This window comes from Stigmatopora nigra, chromosome 5 (assembly GCF_051989575.1).
Source record: "Stigmatopora nigra isolate UIUO_SnigA chromosome 5, RoL_Snig_1.1, whole genome shotgun sequence".
Taxonomy (NCBI): Eukaryota; Metazoa; Chordata; class Actinopteri; order Syngnathiformes; family Syngnathidae; genus Stigmatopora; species Stigmatopora nigra.
In genome coordinates this window covers 12,358,358-12,376,423 of record NC_135512.1, presented here as the reverse complement: position 1 = coordinate 12,376,423, position 18,066 = coordinate 12,358,358, and the positions used below count along the sequence as shown (strand labels likewise).

At 38.6% G+C, this 18,066-nt stretch overlaps 1 protein-coding gene across 2 annotated transcripts in view; it reads left to right on the top strand.

The window, feature by feature from the left end:
- cachd1 (cache domain containing 1) overlaps positions 1–16,121 on the top strand; it is a 45,848-nt gene extending 29,727 nt beyond the window's left edge. For both annotated transcript variants that reach the window (XM_077717278.1, XM_077717277.1), the window contains exons 10-27: positions 360–509; positions 973–1,096; positions 1,183–1,300; positions 1,852–2,020; positions 2,099–2,241; positions 2,718–2,899; positions 3,146–3,256; positions 3,877–3,999; positions 4,530–4,629; positions 4,887–5,003; positions 5,219–5,379; positions 5,515–5,601; positions 6,784–6,900; positions 7,584–7,735; positions 8,084–8,245; positions 8,605–8,682; positions 9,612–9,713; positions 13,499–16,121. In XM_077717278.1, coding sequence (XP_077573404.1) covers positions 360–509; positions 973–1,096; positions 1,183–1,300; positions 1,852–2,020; positions 2,099–2,241; positions 2,718–2,899; positions 3,146–3,256; positions 3,877–3,999; positions 4,530–4,629; positions 4,887–5,003; positions 5,219–5,379; positions 5,515–5,601; positions 6,784–6,900; positions 7,584–7,735; positions 8,084–8,245; positions 8,605–8,682; positions 9,612–9,713; positions 13,499–13,737 — 2,435 coding nt within the window. In that variant the 3' untranslated portion in view covers positions 13,738–16,121. The remainder of the gene's footprint in view (positions 1–359; positions 510–972; positions 1,097–1,182; positions 1,301–1,851; positions 2,021–2,098; positions 2,242–2,717; positions 2,900–3,145; positions 3,257–3,876; positions 4,000–4,529; positions 4,630–4,886; positions 5,004–5,218; positions 5,380–5,514; positions 5,602–6,783; positions 6,901–7,583; positions 7,736–8,083; positions 8,246–8,604; positions 8,683–9,611; positions 9,714–13,498) is intronic.
- The last annotated feature ends 1,945 nt before the right edge of the window (positions 16,122–18,066 follow it).

The window sequence follows — 18,066 nt, the reverse complement described above, 5'->3', positions numbered from 1 at the left end:
ATTTTCACACTGAGAATGTCCATAGTTTGCATTTTTTTGTCTGTACCAAAACACCCCTATACACACAATAATATGGTGGAAAATGATTTTTAATTTTGTCAACACAAAATCGCATGATTTTCTTTGTGTTGCGCTAACTGATTGACTACAAATACTGATACATTTTTTCAACACTTATCTGCGAAAGTTACAGTACATTCAATTTGGAAAGTAATGTTATTAAGTCTATGTTAACAGGCGGCTCATTTATGTTTTTTGTTTAGAATGGCAGTGGTTACAGATATACCGAAAACCCTAACCACAAGATAAGATGTGGCTGATTTGAGACCCTGCATGTTGTGTTTATTGTCTTTCCCCAGGCTTTATTATGACTGTGAGTAGACCTTGTTATTTTGGGAATCTGCTCCTTGGCGTTGTTGGAGTCGACGTAAACCTGGCCTACATTTTGGAGGATGTTACATATTATCAAGACTCTCTGGCTTCTTACACCTTCCTCATTGACAACAAAGGTAATACCAAACTATGTATTGCAAAGACTACATTTATTACCCTAATTTCCAGACTAGCACACACATGACTGATCAGCTGCACTACCAAAACTTCACAAAATTTAAGGAAAAAAGGAACATACTGTGTCCGCCACAACTGTCGATAAGACGCATGTGTCTATTTACTCAGAAATATTTACAATTTGGTAGTGGCTTTGGAGGAATATTGGTTAAATCTTCTCTTCTAGTCAGATTGTTCTGATTTCATCCCAAAACTGTCACTAGTTTCCAGGGACTATATTTGCATGATGTTTGTGCTCAGATGTACTGGTGTGATGTAATAGAAGGAATTTTTTTCTAAAGTACCCTGGGGAGTAAATTGTCATTCACAGGAAACTTATCAGTAAAGTTACATTTTTAGGATGTTGTCTTCTTTTTGGGAGCTGCATAAACACATCTTAATGGGTAACATTCCATCTTCCAGGTTATACTCTGATGCACCCGTCACTGACGCGACCTTACCTGATGACTGAGCCTCCACTTCACACTGACATTATCCACTATGAGAATATTCCTGCATTCCAACTTGTGCGACAAAACATCCTCAAGTGAGAATCTTTGTATTTTTAAATGCAAAAACTGACTGCAGTATTATATTATGTTTTTACTCAAGAATGCTGTGTATTTCCTGCAGTCTTCCATTGGGCAGCCAGGTCATCACTGTCCCAGTGAACTCATCTTTGTCTTGGCACACCAACCGACTCAGAGACAACGGCAAAGATGCTTACAACGTCAGCTATGCTTGGAAATTGGTAGGTGACACTGGAAAATTATGTTCATACCAACTATATGGTATAGTCATGCATTTTTTTGTATTACCACTATACACAAAATCTGTATATTTAAACAAAAAATGCCTGTGCCCTATTTTTTGGTATAAATCGAATTTTTAGGAGGGGAACTTTTTTATTATCAGACAACGAGAACAAGCACACATTAAAGTAACAAAAGCAAAGTGGAGAAACCCAGGCTAACTAGCTCTCTGTTAACATAACAGTTATTCAGGTACTATGGCGGTTTAAACAAGTATTAGTCGCAGGCTTAGCCAATCTATGAAAATGTGCGATGTATAATCCGGACTATACGGTCGGTATACATAACAAAAATAAACCATAAAAAATTAAATCATCACTTTTGCTTGCATACTACAGCATTAGTCATCAACTTTGCCGATAAATACGTTGTTATATGATTTTGTTATAAAGCAACAAAACAACCTAATCATAAAAACGTACCAGTTTTGTGTCTTCTCAAAATGTAATTAAAAACTCCTTGTATTTGTTCTTTTTTTTTTTTAATTTAGGTGCAGGACACATCGTTCATTTTGTGCATCGTCTATGTGCAGCCAGAGATTCCAGTGAAACAGCTCAAAAACCTTAACACTGCACCCAGCTCCAAGCTTCTTTACCATCGTTTAGATCTACTGGGTCAGCCCAGCTCTTGCCTCCATTTTAAACAGCTTGCAACCGTTGGTAAATTGAAGCTAAATTCCCCAGAATGTCAAATGTTGCTGTCGTCTCAGGTTTAGCCCCTTTCTCTGCCTTATTCAGAATCCCCCACTGTGATGCTGGCAGCCGGTAGCTTTTCATCTCCCTATGAGCACCTCAGTCAGCCAGAAACAAAGCGCATGGTGGAGCACTACACGGCCTACCTGAGTGATAACACTAGGCTCATCGCCAATCCAGGCCTCAAGGTACACGACTAAAGAAAACACACATGCAAACGATCGCTCGCTAATGTTGTTTGGAAAACAAATATTTGGATTCAAAAGTGTGACTGCAATACTAACATTCATCCATAATGTGTCTCTTGAAATGTGAGAAATTTGGCAGAAGGTTTGTTCTGTTAAATGTATGAAACTTCTTTAAGGAGGGGGACAAAATCCCCGTGCGGTTTTGGCACTCTGTTTGCATTCCTGGAGTGGGGGGTGGCGGGACATGGGTTTTGAACTCAACCACACTTCCAGCTCCAAAGCTTAAGCATGTCTTGAAGGCTTCCTACAGTGACAAAAATCACCACATTCAGTTTTCTAGGACAATACAGTGATGAGATTGTTTTGTTGCATTCAATGCTGTACTGTTTCCACAAATGTATGTTCCATGTCATCACCAGTTTACCTTCCTGTCCCCACTCTCAAATTCCCTCCCGTTTCATTCTGCCCCACCGCAGTCCTCTGTCAGAAACGAGGTTATGGCGACCAGTCACGTCACGGATGAGTGGATGACACTAATGGAAATGAGTAGTCTCAACTGCTATATTGTGCGGCGTTACATAGCAACGCCCAGTGGGGTGCTCCGGATTTACCCTGGATCATTGATGGACAAAGCCTTTGACCCAACACGTAGACAATGGTGAGACTTACTTCAGATGGAGTGAGCGGGCAACTGCGTGTGTATGTGTGTGAAGGTTTACGTGTGCACAATTCTCTGCAGTCATTGTTGAGTCAAGATGTTTTTCATTATTCGGTTAAGCACCTGTCCAGTTGGGGTTAAAAACAAAAATGATTTTATCCACCTCCTACCAAAATACTGCCATTCTAAATACTGCATCTTACCCTTATATGCCAACACTTAGCTACATTCTATGCCATTTTCCAGGTACCAACACGCTGTGGCTAATCCTGGTCTCATCACCTTCACTGGGCCTTACTTGGATGTGGGCGGCGCAGGCTATGTTGTCACCATCAGCCACACTATTCATGCATCCAGGTAACAATATGGTTTGTGTTAATAACCTCAAACACTGTAAGTGCTATGACAGGTTTTTAGATTTCGTTCGGGATCTTAATGCCTCCGAATTTCCATATGAAGTGAAACAACTGCAATATAATCATTTAGTCCACTCTCTTTTTTGCAAGTATGGGGAAAATGGAAAAAATGTCCTGTGCGGAGGAAATATTGTCTGCGACTCTGGATTTCAACCAGAATTTTTTAGAGCCACAGCTGTCTGCAGGAGTCTACTTGCAAAAATTGCAGACTTTTTTTTCCGATCAATGCTTATAAACTGGAGCTTTTGAGTGGCATATAGTATTTGCAGATATGTTGTTAAAATACTGTTTAGGTTTCCAGTTTAGTGACCCTAATTTGTACTGTAAGATAGCCATTGTACGCCTTTTCCAATAGTTTACTTAGAAATTAATACACAGTATCCATGGGTTTGACAAATTTGGATTAATGCCTCATGTTTTGCTCCACAGTAATTTTTAATAAAGTTTCAAAAATGCAAATAAGATGGAGATTTTATTGGGGGCAAATAGTTGCGTTAATGTGTAATATAGATGTTTTTCATTTTTGGTGCCCCCTGGTTATCCTAATGTTTTCCTCTCTAGTTCTCAGATGGCTCCTGGCTATGCAGTTGCAGTGATGGGTATTGACTTTACCCTTCGCTATTTCTATAAAGTTCTCTTGGACCTGCTTCCCATTTGCAATCAGGATAAAGGAAACAAGATCAGGTTGGTTGACGATGGTCCGCGTGGAAAATTTAAATGCTATTGTTCCCCTCGATGTCTGCATTGTATCTTCCATTTTTTCTATTATTTTGTATATTATGACTACTTCTTATAAAATCCTTCCATTTTTTTCTGTATTGTGAATTCACAAGAAAAGAAAAATGAAAAGAAGGTAGAGGAGATAAGCTGATTATCTTGCCATTCATGTCAGGACTGAGCTATTCTGCATCATCTACCCCACATACTTTCTTCAGAGATTTTGCCTTGATTTTTTATTTTTAAATCTGGTGCTTTCACTCTTACCCCTCTGAGGTAACATCTCCCCGTTTTTCTGCCCACAGCCACAATTCCTTTCACATCTTTTTTTGTCATTGAGAGACCATATAAAACAGGATTAACCAAGAGGGGGCTGTGGTTTAGTGGCAGAATGAGTGCAATTAGGTGCTTGTCTAGAAAAGGGGGAGGGAGGTTAAACAATAAGGATTCTGGTAACTGGAGATGATGAGTTTAAGTATAGGTTTGTGTGCATTTAGATGCTTCATAATGGAGGACAGAGGTTACCTGGTGGCCCACCCCACTCTCATTGACCCAAAAGGCCACGCCCCTGCAGAGCAACAGCACATTACACACAAGGTAATTGAATCCAAAATATGACGGTTTCAATTGCACACTTAATACAAATAGAAGGATATTTAATAAGTCCTGGATTGTATTAAAATGTTATTTGACTAGACAAATATTGTAATATTGCAGCAATAGTAATCACCATAAGAAGTAAGTATAATCTACTAAATTAGCTTACATATGTAAGATAATTATGAAAAATTAGTTTTGTGAATCTGTGTGAAAATGTGATACAATTAAATACTATTGTTTTTTTTTAAAACCAGGAGCCACTTGTTGCCAATGATATACTGAACCACCCCAACTTTGTGAAGAAGAATCTGTGCAATAGCTTCAGTGATCGCACTGTGCAGCGCTTCTATAAGTTCAATACAAGCATCATGGTAAGTTATCAATGACTTGTTGAAAGAAAGGTTTTTGACGTTATTCAACGCTGCCATCGCGTGGTCAGCCATAGTTTTGCAACAGTGAATTAAGACGTCCAATTTTCTTTGTGTGCTCAGACGCCCACTCAAGCAGTGAATCCAGTTTTTGTATTTACCGTGGATACAGTTAACTCTTTTTTTATCATTATATTCGCACCTTATGTTGTCCATAGGGGGACTTGACCAACCTTGTCCATGGCAGCCATTGCTCTAAGTATCGTCTGACTCGGATACCTGGCACCAATGCCTTTGCTGGTATCGTCAATGAGACGTGTGACTCTCTAGCTTTCTGCGCCTGCAGCACAGTGGACCGTCTTTGTCTGAATTGCCACAGGTACTAGCTAACATGACACTTTGCTCATTCCAAATTTGAAGTGCATCTGTTTTTGTTTATCCCATCAGAAAAAAAGAACTAAATGATCCATATTTGTGCTCCTCAATATAATTAATTACAACACTCTTCTTCTAGAATGGAGCAGAATGAATGTGAGTGCCCATGTGAGTGCCCTTTAGAGGTGAATGAGTGTACTGGTAACCTCACAAATGCTGAAAACAGGTCAGTAGTGCTGAGCACCACTTCTTATCATGGTTTTTGTAATTTTTATTTTTATTTCAGTCTTATGTAGAATTATGCAAATATTTCTGACAGATTTAGAGACACCCTTCAATTACAAAGTATAATGCTTTTCAAAAATCTCTTTCACACAGTTCATTCATTCGTTCATTTTCTGAACCACTTATGGTCACAAGGGTAACGGGGGGTGCTGGAACCTAACTCCGCTGACTTCGGGCACCAGGCAGGAGGCTCCATGAATTGGTGACCAGCCAATCACAAGGCACAAGGGGACAGACAATAATTTACACTCACACTCATACCTAGGGGCAATTTACTGTGTTCAACCAGCCTACCATGCATATTTTTGGAATGTGGGACGAAACCGGAGTTCCCGGAGAAAACCCATGCAATCCCGTGGAAAACATGCAAACTCCACACAGGAGAACCGGCCTGGGATCGAACACAGGACCCCAGAACTGTGAGGCTGAAGTGCTGACCACTCTCCACCAAGCTGCCCTTTACACATTTGATAATTTATAAATGTAGAAATCTTGGCGCTGGTTTGGACTTTGTACAAGATTGACACTTGAACATTTTACTGTATGTGTTTCCTCCAAAGTAGTCATGCAGATTTTTATGTTGTAAATTAGTTGGAAGTCTTGCTATTGTTCTTGTAAATAATAGTGATATTTCTATCATATGCTTCCTGCTGTCATCATCATGTGATATGTGCTTTTTTCATCTTTGTGCATGCGTGTGTGTGTGTGTGTGTGGGGGGGGGGGGGGTTGTGCGTGTTTGAATGTCAGATATTTTCTCCTAGCTCAAGTATAACTGCCTGAGTGTTTCTTAAATTAATGTTCTTATTCTTTCAGCACTTCTCGAACTGTCTGTACTATCTCCATTCTTCTTCCTTTCTTTCTGGCAATCTGTCCATCATTCAATGCCTCTCACATCTTCGCGTTCACCCACGTCCTTTCATCAAACATCACAAGTGTCTGAGTGCCACGTCCGCCCTCGTTTCAGGAAGACCAACGCTTACTCATTTCCGTTGTCAAATAATTTTCCTCCTCTTTCTACTCAGTCATAATTACTCTCGTCTTCTCAGAGCTCTTATGCAGTGTTTTACAAATGAAGACAACAATCGGTGTCACACTTAATGTATTTTCTATCACATTTGACAGAAATCCTAGCTGTGAGGTACATCAGGAGCCAATCAGTTTGAATGTGATTGAGTCCAGTCTACAGGACACGCTGCCTCAATGTATCAACACCCGCTGCGGCCAAAGATTCAGCAGCAGGTGAACATACAAACAGTGTATGAACATATGAACCGGAAAATCTAGGTTTTGAGTTAGATGCAACACACTTCTATGAAATGAAGCTGTTATAACGTGTTCCCAGTGCTGCGGTCCCTCCTTGTGGGCAAGAATAGACATTTTTATAGTCATTTCATGACTACTTGAGAAAGGTCAATTTTGCTTAAAAAATGAAGACTGTCAAGTGTATGCCAAATCATGAAGTCGTGCTAGAATACCTATGTTTAAATGTGTCTTGCTCAAATAGAGTTCTTTGGGTATTCTTGTGGAAAATTGACAGGATCAAATGAGTGAATTGAAATGAGATATTTGTATTATTATTTTGTCATATAATAACTACTTATCCTTACTTGAGTCTCCCCAAAAGCACGTTTCTTCAAATGCGAGCAAAAATGAGTTAGAATTTAATCATGAATTTATTCGGATTTTTTTGGGCACCTTTATCTCAGTTTAGTATTAAGTACATCTTTATTCTCCAAACTATTTTGCCAAGCAACACCGAAAGTTGTATTTACTCAAGATATTGGTGAAAAGTAACGCATTTTAAGATTTTACGTACAAAGAAAACAACAAATCAGAACGCCACTACAGCGGACAAAATGTGACAAGAAAGGGCATTATTCATAGGCTTGACAAAGTTCCGACAATTCTGTATGCCGTTTCAGCGATTGCTTTGGTGTTTTGGACTGTGAGTGGTGCATGGTGGACAGCGATGGCAAGACACATCTGGACAAGCCTTATTGTGCTCTGCAGAAGGAATGCTTTGGCGGCATTGTTGGTGCAAAAAGTCCATATGTTGACTCCATGGGCCTCCTCGGTGAGTTACACAATGCCTATAAAGTTTTAAGTCCTATAACTACCTATCTAGTACACACGTGCCTTGACAATAAACCACAACACATTTTTTATTCTGCTGCAAAAGTGTGTTTTTAGACCACAAAAATGCAATAAGTGACTCTGCCTTGCCTTCAGAAATGTTTTCTCTACAGGCTAATTGGCAATCTGATCCAATTAGATGTTTTTTAGGAGCAAAAAGAAATGGAAGTACAAAGTGTACCTGCAGTCCAGCAGGCATTGTTTTGTACGCATCTGGCTTGTTGTTTATCAGAAACCTTTCATATAACTTCTTACTTACTCTTCCCTGCTTCTTTTGTCTCTTCTTCAGATGAGGAGGTGGCGTCTCTAAACATGATCAAAAGTGCCCCTGTGGGCCCAGTTGCTGGGGGTATTATGGGATGCATCATGGTGCTGGTATTGGCTGTGTACGCATATAGACACCAGATTCACAGACGCTCGCACCAGCACATGTCACCATTGGCAGCACAAGGTACGGTTGTAGGACTCGTACTACATCACAGGCAAAGTTCAAAAGCAAAAATATAGCAATTAGTTCTGTCCATCTACTTTAATAAAAGAAATGAATAAAATTGCAATTTCTTGCATTGCAAAAACCCAACTTTTGTTTATACGAAGCTACTCACCAAGATCCCAGGTGGCAATGCAGAACTTAAATTGCCTTAGTTGAATAATTCTTTGTGAATGATGGAGGCTCGGCTGATTATGAATTTATCCTAAATTATTATCATCTTGATTCCTGGTTTTTATGCAGCGTCATGCTACATATTTTTACATGGATATAAAATCACTTTTATATTTTGACTAAGCTTTGTCTCCACCTTGCACCAGAAATGTCTGTGAGGATGTCCAACCTGGATAATGATAGAGATGATCGAGATGATGACAGCCACGAAGACCGAGGCATAAGTAAGCTATGTTTGAATGATTATGGTTTTGATGCTTTGGATATAAAATTGAGGTGTGAATATAGCATCACAGTTTAAAGAGAGGTGATAGTTTATAAAAAGAAAGGCAGTATTCATGTAGTAGGGTATTTTGCATTTGGCCAATCACACTATCCACTCGAACAAATACAAACGTTTTTCAAATGGCCAACCAGAGTGAAGTTTTGTGAGTTTTACCCCTCGTGCATTGTCAAGTGTTCAATTGGAACTGAACATTTTTGTTGTTTTACCAGTAGAAATATCACTGCCTGCGTCAATATATTCAAAGACAGGGCACATGGACTCGGGGAGGTTTTAGCACCATTGCTAGACAAGCTGCTTTTGTCTGTCTGATTCTTAAAAGTCAAAGATACTGCTCCGATTCAAGGACACAGACAAAGGACGGTTCTATCATCTTTGCCTTACCACGCTCGAGGCATGTTCACCTTTCACTTCTATATATTACGTCTCTCTGCAGATCTGTCAATTCTTCACTATGTTCAACTGTTTGTCAGAGTTGTGAATAGATATGTGAAACACAGTGGACAGCTTGCTATTCCTGATCAGCTGCAATGAATTGTCAACATTTTTTTCCAAGTTATGCGTCAACAGTAGAACTCAAACATAGAGGTGCATTTTCCTGAATGTTGCTTGAGTGCAAGAGCTTAACTATACTACGGAGTAGTACAAATCACAATGAAATTAAAGTGTTTGACAGGTTTAACCATGTAAAAGGTCTGGCACTCTCATGAAAATATGCGGTTGGGTGTAGATGAAACGAGGTTGGGTGTAGATGAAACGAGGTTGTGTGTATGCATATTTTTTTCTTGAATAATGGGGCAGAATACTTTTTAAAAGGCCCAGCTCACATGCACTAAACCTAAATCTTGTGTCTGCTCTCCTTTCTTTCAGTTAGTAATACTCGTTTTATAGCTGCGGTGATTGAGAGGCACACCCACACTCCAGAACGACGACGGAGGTACTGGGGAAGATCAGGCACAGAGAGTGACCACGGTAAGACACTTTATTTAATTTTTAATTCCAACAAAAGTACAGAGAAACCTCTCTTAATCATTGGATTAAGTATTCCCGGGTTGGACAAGACAGAATATTTTCCTCTAAACCTTAACTCTGATTTTGCACGATGATTGTGTCTTCAGTATTAATAGAAACCGTTAGGAGAGGCCACCATTTCTGTGAAGTACAATTTTCGATTATAAGCCATGCCCTCTGTCTGGTACAGCATGAGTGACCTTCCAAATGTTCTTGTGAAGTAGTTTTTCAGGAAGAACTGCTGAAGCAGAATCAAAGAGAACTATTGTTTTTTGATTTGTTGTTGTTTTCGTCCTCTGTTTTTCCCTGCTGTGGTCATAATGATGGGTCTGTAGTTCATGCTAAGTCGCTGAATGAGTAGAATTGCTGCCTCACAGTCTCACGGTCTTCCCACGGTCATCTGTGTTAGCTTAGACTTTAAATTGCATATAAGGGTCTGTAAGGAAAAATTAGTAATTTGCTCACAAATATATGTGCAACTCTGTAAACCAAAAAAAAAAAAAAAACTGGACCACTAAAATTATACTAAATTTTCCCAACCAACAGAATACTTTTAAGTTTTAAATAATTTGACAAGTGTGAAATTAGAAGCAACTAGAAAAGCACTGTTAAGAGTAGATCACTGCCAAAGTAGCCAAATTCAAAGTAGGGCAATGTACCTGACATCTGGAACCTTTAGCCCTTTCTCTTCTCATCATCTACCCAGAAAATATGAGTTATTTAGGCTAATCCATTTTAAAATTAGTACAAAATTCCTTTTCTCACCTCTGATTTTTTACCTCATTACCCTAAAATGTTATAATCTCTTCCGTTTTATTTTGCAAACATATCTTGCAAGTCTGAGAAAGACGATTTTTTGGTGTGCAGAAACGGATAAACAGATTGATGGAAACAACTACATATCCTCAGCCTTCTGTAGGTTTCACTAACTGGCAGAGGTAAAAAAGAGGTTAGAACTATGTGTTCTCACAAGTTTCTTTGAGACTTTGCCACTAACACTGAGGAGTGACCGAAATTGACACAGCATTGCTGATGCCATCAACTATAGGAACATGTGCCAGTGCACAGATGGTGAGAGTACAGTTATGGCAATGAAAGTCAGTGGCCTTGAAGACTTATTTTAATTGCATTCATAATCACAAAATCTCAAGGATAGTGCCTCAATAATCTTTTTCATGGCTATGGTCATTAAAAATAAAAATACAAAACGGAAGGAATTATTAAGAAAATATTGTTAGTGTCACTACTCCATTCTGACCGAATACATGATCTTGACTTTTTCCTACAGTGCATGAGCAATATATGCGTCCCTTCTTCTATGTACAGTATTTATTCGAGTATAACACGTAAAATTTTGTACCAAAAAACTGAAGCAAAGGTAAATACAAATCCCAAAGCCAAAGCGACCCTGTGGATGTGAAAATCCAGAAACTGGATACTTGGAATTCAGGTGCTCTATTTTGAGGAAAATTCCCCTATAGAAATCAATTTTAAACATGTCCTATTGTGAGTGCTTTAGCAAGCAGGGCCTCGCATCCACGATTGTGGGTGGATGGACAGTTCCATTCACGTGGACTCTTTACTCCCACGCAAGGCATCACTCTAGAGCGTTTCTGCTTTTTGTTGCATAACGGGAGATGAGAGGAAAGAAATGATGAAAATGAAGAGTGGGCTAAGCAAATCTTTCGACACAGTATTTCAGAAAGACAACGATAGGCGATGAAGCCGTGGGGGAACAACATGTTGCATAATTGGAATGTCATGATCTGTGAATGCCAAATCGGTCAATGCATTGCTTGCATTCATATAGTGAGGCGATCTATAGTTTAAGATGCCTTTACATATTGCTTCACATGTAGGGAATCAAGAGCAGAGTAGGTTATAGTAGCTCAGTGACTCACTCAAGAATACTTCCATTCACCTCTGTCCTCAAGATACTAAAATGGCAAAAAGATTAGACATTTGAAACGCAAAGGCTTCAAGGAGTTGGAAATAATAGAGTTAGAGAGTGGGTCATACCAGCGGAAATTAAAAGCAAATGCCTAACGAAGTAGCCACTTGAAATTAGCTTCTTCTCTATGCGGGTTAAAGGTGTCCTCCTACACTTAGCCACTCACAGTATTGACTTAAAATAATCTTGGAAAGCTCCCAGAAGGTGTTGAGAATGACTATTTAGCCGATTGATTCCATGTATAATTCTTATTTATATTGATTATAGAGAGGCCCATTAGACTCTTCTACAAGACTAATTTGTATTCATTTAATCAAAGGAAATGTATTTGGTAATGGCTTGTACACTCCCCAAAGAGCTGGATCTCTGGAGGGCCTGCCAACTCTTCAAGTGTGAAATTGAACAAGCAATTCTTTAGTTACATTCCTGTTAAGGGAAATATCTGAAGTTTTTATTATGTAGTGTTTTATCTTCATGTGATTGTGTTCATATTAAGAGTGTCCCCGATCAAGAATCGGACCAGAATTAATTGGAAATCGGGTCAAGTGCATCATTTTCAGAGAATCGGCTAAAATATATATATATATATATTTTTTGTTATTTCTACAGGTCCGATTGTTCTCTGATAGAGTGATTGGAACTGATACTTCTTAGTCACAAAAACATTCATGAAGTTTGGTTCTTTTATGACTTTATTATGGGTTAACAGAAAAAGTGACCAAATCTGCTGGGTCGAAAATATACATACAGCAACACCAATGAGCAATTTTGGTGAAAGTTGTGTCACTGAAATGAGCTTCATAACATGGCCTCTTAACCTCTTGTGAGTGATTGAGTATCTACGGCTGGTGACTTCTCTGAGGCCAATTAAATAGGGCTCATTGGATGCAAACGCCCACAAACGCTACAATGGGAAAGTCAAAGGAGCTCAGCGTGGATTTGAAAAAGTGAATCCTTGGCTTGAACAAGTCAGGACAATCACTTGGAGCCATTTCAAAGCAGCTGGAGGTCCCAAGAGCAACAGTGTAAAAAATGTTTGGAAGTATAAAGTGCATAGCACTGTTTTGTCACTGCCACGATCAGGAAGAAAATGCAAGCTATCACCTGCTGCTGTCCATTTTAATTTCTGGAAAAGTCCGTCTGGAAAATGGCTTTGGCAGCAAATCTGCAACCAAATCCATTTGTTTTCCTCCGTCGGCAATTGTGGGTTGAATTTGTGAGCTCGGGCTGGCTCACTCTGGCTTTGGCCCACCTACTCTATCACTAGCCAATCATGGTTGGTAAAAGCGATGACGTATCCCTATGACTGTGAAAAGGCAATGATGTATCCCTACGCCTGCGAAAAGGCTCTGATTGGTCAAAGCAACAGTCTTATCGACACTTGTTTAATGCAGCAGAGCCTGCAGAACTGAATGTGAAGGCCTTGAAGCAGATTTCTGACCCTGGCAACAAATAATGGCTGAAAAATGATTGGTAAAATGCTTCAATATGAAAACACATCTGGAAGCAGGGCAACCAGGGGGAAGCAATGAAAGGAAGCTAACAGACAATTTGGAATTATTTAATATTGATGGACAAATTCTCATATATGATTCAGATATTTCTTAGGCCAGCAGAGAAAGCCTTGAAGGCCCTGACGGCCCGCCACTGTCATGACCAAAGATCTCCTTGTATCCCATAATACACAGAGAGAGCATACAAAATCTTGCACATTTGTTGAACATAGAACAATGTAGGGAATACCGGATCGTCCCTCTTGGCGTGTTCACTCAATTCTTCATGTGTTATCCTCCAGGCTACAGCACCATGAGTCCGCAAGAGGACAGCGAGAATCCTCCAGGCAACAACGACCCACTTTCGGCAGGCGTCGACGTGGGTAACCACGACGATGACATGGACCTGGACACCCCACCTCAGACGGCAGCCTTACTCAGCCACAAATTCTATCCCTATCGGCACACGCACCATCACCCACTGCACACGCACCACCTCCAAGCGGCGGTTACTGTTCACAGCGTGGATGCTGAATGCTGAGCTGCCTCAAGGATAGAATTGAGAAAATGTGCTTATTCAAGCACTTCATATTGAGCTCATGGTTCCCAGAAACTTGTTTCCACTGATCTGAACTCCAACTGAAAAAGAAAATGTGCAAACTATTTTTAAATTTTTTTTTTCTGAAGGAATCGGGACTTCTGGACTCATTGAGGAGCGACCCCCGAAGCAAATAAAGCACATTTCGGGGCCGTTCCTTGAAATGGGCGAGGCTTGAACCTACGAATGTGCTTCATTATCCAATCGAGGGCCCAGTATGAACTGAATGGATTGTCCAGTTTCAGGTAGACTCACAAAGTTCTTGCTATCACTACTGGATCACAGGACTCTGTAAGCTCATCCGCATGCTTTGACGCATAAACCTTAAGAAGAAAACATATTCCACTTTTGTCAACAAACAAAAACATTTATAAAATCCTCACAAGTGTCGGGAGCCTATCCCACCTATATATGGGCACCGAGCAGGGGATACCATGGATGGGGCTAACTTGCAAATTCCACATAGAGAAGACCTCGGACTGATTATTTTATACTTGTCTACTCACAATAGTGTTGCATTGTGGTACAAATGCACAAGTTCAAAATTGAAAGCGATTTTAACATTTCTTCCAACACCTTTCTATTAATGGGCATTAAATAACACAATATGGCAAAACCATAACATATTGTCATCATGGTGAGTCAAATTCCCCCAAAATTATTTTCATACAAAATTTCAATAGTTAAGGGTCTTATTGATTCTTTAAAATGTCTTGAATACCTTTGAACAAAATTCAATCGTTGGATTATTGTGAAACAAATGACAGTGCGACTTTAATATTTTTTATGCCTTTTGTTCTCACTATTATGACAACTCAGCTCACTTGTAGTTAGAGGTGTAAAAATTAAACTGGCTCAATCTTTCAAAGCACGATCAAATTCAATATCAATGAAAACATCAATTGTTCTGTGACCAAAAGAATGGCTTTCATAAAATATATGAAATGCTGTAGAAACAAATTTGTCAATCGCATCAAAATTTCTGAGAAAAAATGTAGGAGAAATTGAACTTATTTTTTTAAACGGTTAAATTCAATTAAATCGATCAAATGTCCTAGAATCAAATCGTTACAGAAAAATACTGTATCGCTCTCCACAGAATCAACGTATCATCATGAAATTCTCTTACTGAAGTTTTCTTGACAACTGCATACCTGTCAACTTTTAAATTTTTCCCGTATTTTATGTTGTTTGATCATTTCAAATTGTATAACAACTTTTTAACGGGATTTTTGTGTATGTTTTTTTATAAAACCGATCTCGTTTTACCCATTTCGACTCTACTTCGGATCGTCTATGTCAATGGTAACATGAGAACGTCATTGTCGACTGTTTATATTGCCATGCATGATACGCGCATTGCCCTTTCACCCATCCGCCTTTTCGCTCTAGATATATAGCGCCTCAGCAAGCAATGTACCCAGACAGTCAAGCTGTGAGCGTCATACAGCGACATCTACAGAATCTTGAATTTAGTGCATACTGATTGGGCACTCCGTCCACTTTGGAGAACATTTTTGACTTTTAAGTGCCGTGTTGCATTTGTTCAGATTTTTTTTTTTTTGCGATTTCAAATGGAATTAAAATCATTAACAAGGGTAGCAATTGGCTGAGGTTGACCGGTATGCAACTGTCTTATCCTACCTTATGTCATTTTGCCTCTATAAAACAACTACAAGACAACTACAGTTCATGTTAAAAGTATCAAATTGTGAATTCGGTGATAACGGTACCACTATGCACATGAAATTTACTAGTGTTACATTACAGTTTGTCAACTAGAGTTTTGTTGACCGAATGATTGTCTCAACAAGGTGCAGATATACAACAATAGACGGCTGCCGTGGGGAAAAAACAAATTAGTAAACCAGTTGTTCAATTATTGGGCAAAATTGTCATACTAATGGGGACAACGAGTGTGCTTGTACCTAACCCTCAAGATGGATATCAAGGATATGGAATAATTCCTAAGACATCTTTACATAATTGAGCTGTAACTGTGTTATTTCTGCATCCACATCTAGGATGGAACATTGCTTTCTTGCAATCTTGGCAGCCTTTGGAATGTTTCCGCTAGCACCATTGCGAGTAATTTTAGACACAACCTGCTGCATAGCCGCTGTGTGCTCACACCTGGAGACTCTTTGTAATGCGTGTGCAGAATTGTATGAGACTTCCAAATTAAGAAATACCGAATTTGTAAAAATCCTTGTTGTTGAAGAATGGGAGAGAGCGAGAGATGCTGCTGTTTTACAGAGGAGAGGCACCTTCTGCCAACTCCTTTGTGGTTAACCACTCAAAGTGTGTGTGTGTGTGTGTGTGTGTGTGTGTGTTAGCATGTGTGTGTGTGGACATTTCTGTGTATTTGCTGGTCCACACAAGCAAAATGAAAGGAACTTTTAATAACTGTGTTTGCGTGAGTGCGTGCCTTTTCATTGAATGCATTATTGTATTTTTCCTCAAGATAATACAACAGAATATCGTTGAGTAATATACTTATATTGTTTCGTCTCCTGATGAAAAGTCACATGATCCATTTAGCGCACAGTGACTTTGATTTGTTGATGTGGTCAGATTTTGACTACTCGGTACAAAAATGTCTATTGTTTTCAAGAAGCATTTATGAAGTGTATATAGAAAATCGGAAATCGCTTATCACTCCATTTTTACTGTTCCCAAGTAAGCCTTGAATGATATTGTGATGTTCGGTTTTGAATGGAAAAGTATGTTTGCGGTGTCTCGCTATATTCTGGATGCCTTGGGTAAATGTTATAGTTTTTTTTTTTTAGGTCCATATTGGATGGAAGTCAGTACTTGGAAGAATACACTATTATTCACTTTTACTTGAGACTTTAGTTTTTCAAAGTTTTATTGTGTCTTGATAAAGCTCCAAAATGTTGTAAATATGCAGAGAACGGTACATTTTTACGCAGGGAAAAAAAAGATGTCACATTCTGCTAAAAATCTACATTCACATTTATTAAGTAACAGAATTTCAAATCATAGTTTTCGGAGAATAACGCGTAATATTTCCAGGGGGAAAAATAATAACTATACAAAAAGTGTAACATAAAAATTTATAAGGAAATGTGTATTTTTACGAGAAAAGTCATGAGCATCATTTTACAACTGTTCACTCATATAATTACAACTTTTGATTTAATACATTTCATTGTTGACATTTTGTTTTAATAATATGACTTCGCGTAACTGTGACACTTTGACATCTTTTTAATCTTTTTTTAATAGCTACCTAGCTATATGTTCACTCCTTTTTTGACAAGTCACAATTGAGGTCAAAACAGACTTTAAAGTTGACTATCTGTCTTTTGTTTTGTAAAATTGTGTTAGATTCTTGTGTTCAGGCATTTTGTCTTACCTATCCTTTGTCAAAAAAATGTAAAAAATATTTTTTTAAACAGTATTCACCAGCTGTTCTATTACCCCGGCACATTTGTGCGCGTACAGAAGTAACATTTTATCATGTACCGAAGGACGTACATTGCCCCCTCATGTAATGTATGATATAACGTTATCAAATTGAGATTTATTGCAATGTGAATGTCATAAAGTTCATTTTACATTTTAAAACAGCTAACATTCTTTGAGAAAAACTCAAGATTTATTGCATTTCTTTAATTTCATAAAAGCAATGAAACATAATTCATTAATATTGTAATGAAGTTAAACGACATCGTACAACAGAGCAGTCATGTGATGCGTTCTACTCTAAAGAATGCACTCCAGGGAAAATAAACATTTAACCATAATTGCTCATTATGTATTTTTAGCCAACTTAGTCATTTTCCTAGTGGACAAATCTACATAGTAGGTACATTATTATCTGTTGCCTTCATTGTAAGGCTTTTAATTTTTTTGCTGCTCCAGATAAATTGTTTTTTTTTTTGGTCCAACAGGGCTCTTTCAAGATTTTGAGTTGCTGACTCGTGGATTAATGATGAACACATTGGTGGCAATAGATATAATCTTCACAAAAAAAAAGGTTATCAAGTTAATTGTCGTGATTAACATGCAACAAAACCTGTGTTCCAGTATGCATAAATGAGTGTAATATGCATGCACACATCTGCCACATCCATAATGCCAAACTTAAAAAAATAATACTGACACAACTCTGTTGTTGTTCAAATACGTAAGCAAGACAACATCATTTTAAATTTGCACAATTTCTATAAAGTGCTTTGCTTTACAATTGTATACCAGACAGTGTTAATCATCAAAATAGTGGCCAAACAATTGACTCCACAATAC